This window comes from Tupaia chinensis, unplaced genomic scaffold (genome assembly GCF_000334495.1).
Source record: "Tupaia chinensis unplaced genomic scaffold, TupChi_1.0 Scaffold000213_1, whole genome shotgun sequence".
In the NCBI taxonomy this organism is placed as follows: Eukaryota; Metazoa; Chordata; class Mammalia; order Scandentia; family Tupaiidae; genus Tupaia; species Tupaia belangeri.
The window spans coordinates 798,377-801,168 of record NW_006159688.1 but is presented as its reverse complement, the minus strand read 5'-3'; the positions used below and the strand labels follow the sequence as shown (position 1 = coordinate 801,168).

The 2,792-nt window shown below is 43.2% G+C and overlaps 1 protein-coding gene across 1 annotated transcript in view; it reads left to right on the top strand.

The window, feature by feature from the left end:
• OSBP (oxysterol binding protein) overlaps positions 1-2,792 on the top strand; it is a gene marked incomplete in the record, with an annotated part of 41,536 nt that overhangs the window by 17,205 nt on the left and 21,539 nt on the right. The window contains 2 exon segments of the mRNA XM_006147433.3: positions 2,187-2,385; positions 2,622-2,724. Of these exon segments, the coding sequence (XP_006147495.2) occupies positions 2,187-2,385; positions 2,622-2,724 (302 nt within the window).

The following is a 2,792-nucleotide window of genomic DNA, read 5'->3' as shown; positions in this document are numbered from 1 at the left end:
CGCTAGCTCGTTTGCTGGAGGCTGAATTATCAGTAGAAAATCTTCATTCCCTGAAATATCTAGTTCGCTGGAGCCATGTGGAAACTTCTTCTTCCTAGAACTGTTCTTAGGATGAGGAATATGGAAGAGAGAAGCAGAATTAGCAAGGGGACGTGGTGAGTTCAGTTTGGGACCCACTGATGTTGAGATTACTGTGAGCTATTGAATAGGCAGTTGGATATTCTGATCTAAAACTCAGTGAGTGTTGGGCTGTCACTTCTGATTTGGTAACCATTATCCTATAGGCAGTCGTTGAAATCAGGAGAGTAGATATTCTATTTACCTTTTAGTTTCTGTATAACAGGGTAGACTTTTAAAAAAAAAAAGATTTATTTAATTTTACTTATTATTATTTTAATTTACCGTAGGGTATGTGTGTTCATGAAAGGGAAAACACAATTCAAAAATAAATTACTAGATCCAGGACTCGAACCATGATCAGCTGTGTGGGAGTCCAGAGCCTCAACCACCATGCTACCAGCTGGCCCCATAGAATAGACCTTTAAGCTTATGTTACTTTCTTTCTTCATTTATTTATTAGGTGAACTTTATCAGACTCCTTCTATGTATGATTCAGCTAAGTTAGGAACTAGATACCTGTATATGAATAAGTATAAAATGTGACTTTGGGGCCAGCCAGTGGCGTGGGAGTGAAGGTGGCCAGATCTCACATGGCCAGCTGAGCAGTTTGAATCCTGAACCTGGTGGCTTGAAAAACATACCAGACATGTATGCACATGTATAAAAAAATCCCAAGAAGCGAATGGAGGAGAAGGGATTGTGACATGGCCATCACCCCTCTCACGGAGAGTCTCCCTCCCCTCCTCCATCTCTCTCCGGGGAGCGCACACGTCCTATAACACATTTTCTTTTTCTTTTTAAATGTAGCTTTAAGTTGTTTTTGATCCATCGGGAGAGATAGAAAATCAGTCACAATACTGCTTCACCTGTGAAACAGCTATGCACAAAGTGCTGTGGAAATACGGAGAAGAGACTAGCTGTGTATGAGACTGGGAAGAGGTGTCACAGAAGTAACATTTGCCATAGTCTAAAGAATGAAGATTTCCCCCTTCTTATAGAAAGCAGATGCAGTAGGGCATTCTAGACAGAGTGTATGGTGTAAGCTGAGATTGGAGGCCTAAAAGGAATCTGTGTATCCAGGAATTGCTGAGCAGGCCAATGGGGTTCTGTTGTAGGGTTCAGGGATATATACCTGCTTGGGGAGGAGGATCCAAGACACGTGGTGGCCGTCTGTCACGTGCCCTTTATTTTCATAACCAGTGGCTACAGTTTGGTCCCAATCTTAGTGGACAGCCAGTGGGGGGATAAGATTTATGTTTTCTCTCTAGATCTCTTTCATTAGGCTTCCGATTGTTAAGGTCAGTTGTTTCTGTTACTGATCAAAAACAAAGTAAGTTTCTCCATATTTGGTCTCATTCAGTGCAGATTCTTTGTTCTCAGTATCTGAGTTCCTCAGCTTTTAGTTTAGTCAAGAATTTATAGAGAAGGGAACCAGCAGTTAGCTTAATGACTATGTCGCTGGATTCCCACGTAGTTGACCGCAGTTCACGTCCCGAACCCGGTGGCTTAGAACTCACGCCGGGTGCGTGTGCGTGTGTGCCCAAGGTCCCAAGAGGAGAAGGGATTGCAGTGTGACCATCCCCCCGGGGGGTGATTTCTCGCTTTCTGTCTCTATGTCTCTCTCTGTCTGTCTGGCGAACGCATGTGCCCTATAGCGAAAAAAACTCTCAAAAAAAATTAAATATGAAAAAAAGAATTTATAGAGAACAGTTATCTTATGCTTTTTGTCATCTTTCTCTCAGTAGATTTCTTCTTTTGGTATGTTCACATACCTGCCCTTCACGATGTGCCACAAGTACTTTGTCTTTTGCTTGCTTGACATTTATTTGGTCCTCCTGACCAGGAGAGCATAAAAGAACTATGATAGCCATGCTCACTTTTTATCTGAGACTGATCTGGTTTTCAATATGGAGTAGCTATCCCTGATACTATGGAGTAACAGGGGAAGTCTTCCATTGTAATATGCCTGCCAAAGTTTCCAGAATAAGGTTATTAGTGAGATTACAGAGGCCTGAGGGAATCTCTGGCTAGTTGAGGCAACTGAAATCAGTGCTTTCTGTCTGCAGGCCTGCAGAGACTTCCTCATGTTAGCCCAGACCCATAGTAAAAAATGGCAGAAGTCTCTCCAGTATGAAAGAGACCAGCGTATCCGACTGGAGGAGACCCTCGAGCAGCTGGCAAAGCAGCACAATCACCTGGAGAGGGCCTTTCGAGGAGCCACGGTGCTGCCAGCAAACACCCCTGGCAGTACAGGTTCTGGCAAAGGTGAGATGCTTGGTTTTCGGGAAGCCTGTTCTGATACGAGCTGGGTGGTTTTCTGCAATTGACAGAGGGACTCCATATTCTTCCCAGTGACTCATGTGAAGTGCTGTTAGAGCCACTTATTTCTTCTAGCTTTTACATTGCTTTCTGTCCCTTGTTGCTGTATTTGTGGTTGGTATTTTTGAAAAACAGCTGTACTTTGGTACAAACAAAGTAAACAAACGAAGTTTTTTCTATAGATCAGTGCTGCTCTGGCAAAGGGGACATGAGTGATGAGGATGACGAGAATGAGTTTTTTGATGCTCCTGAGATCATCACCATGCCTGAAAATTTGGGCCACAAGTAAGTTATCCTTGACCACTGAGTGGTCATTAGAATGTATCAGTGGGAATATCTTAGCTATCAACGTT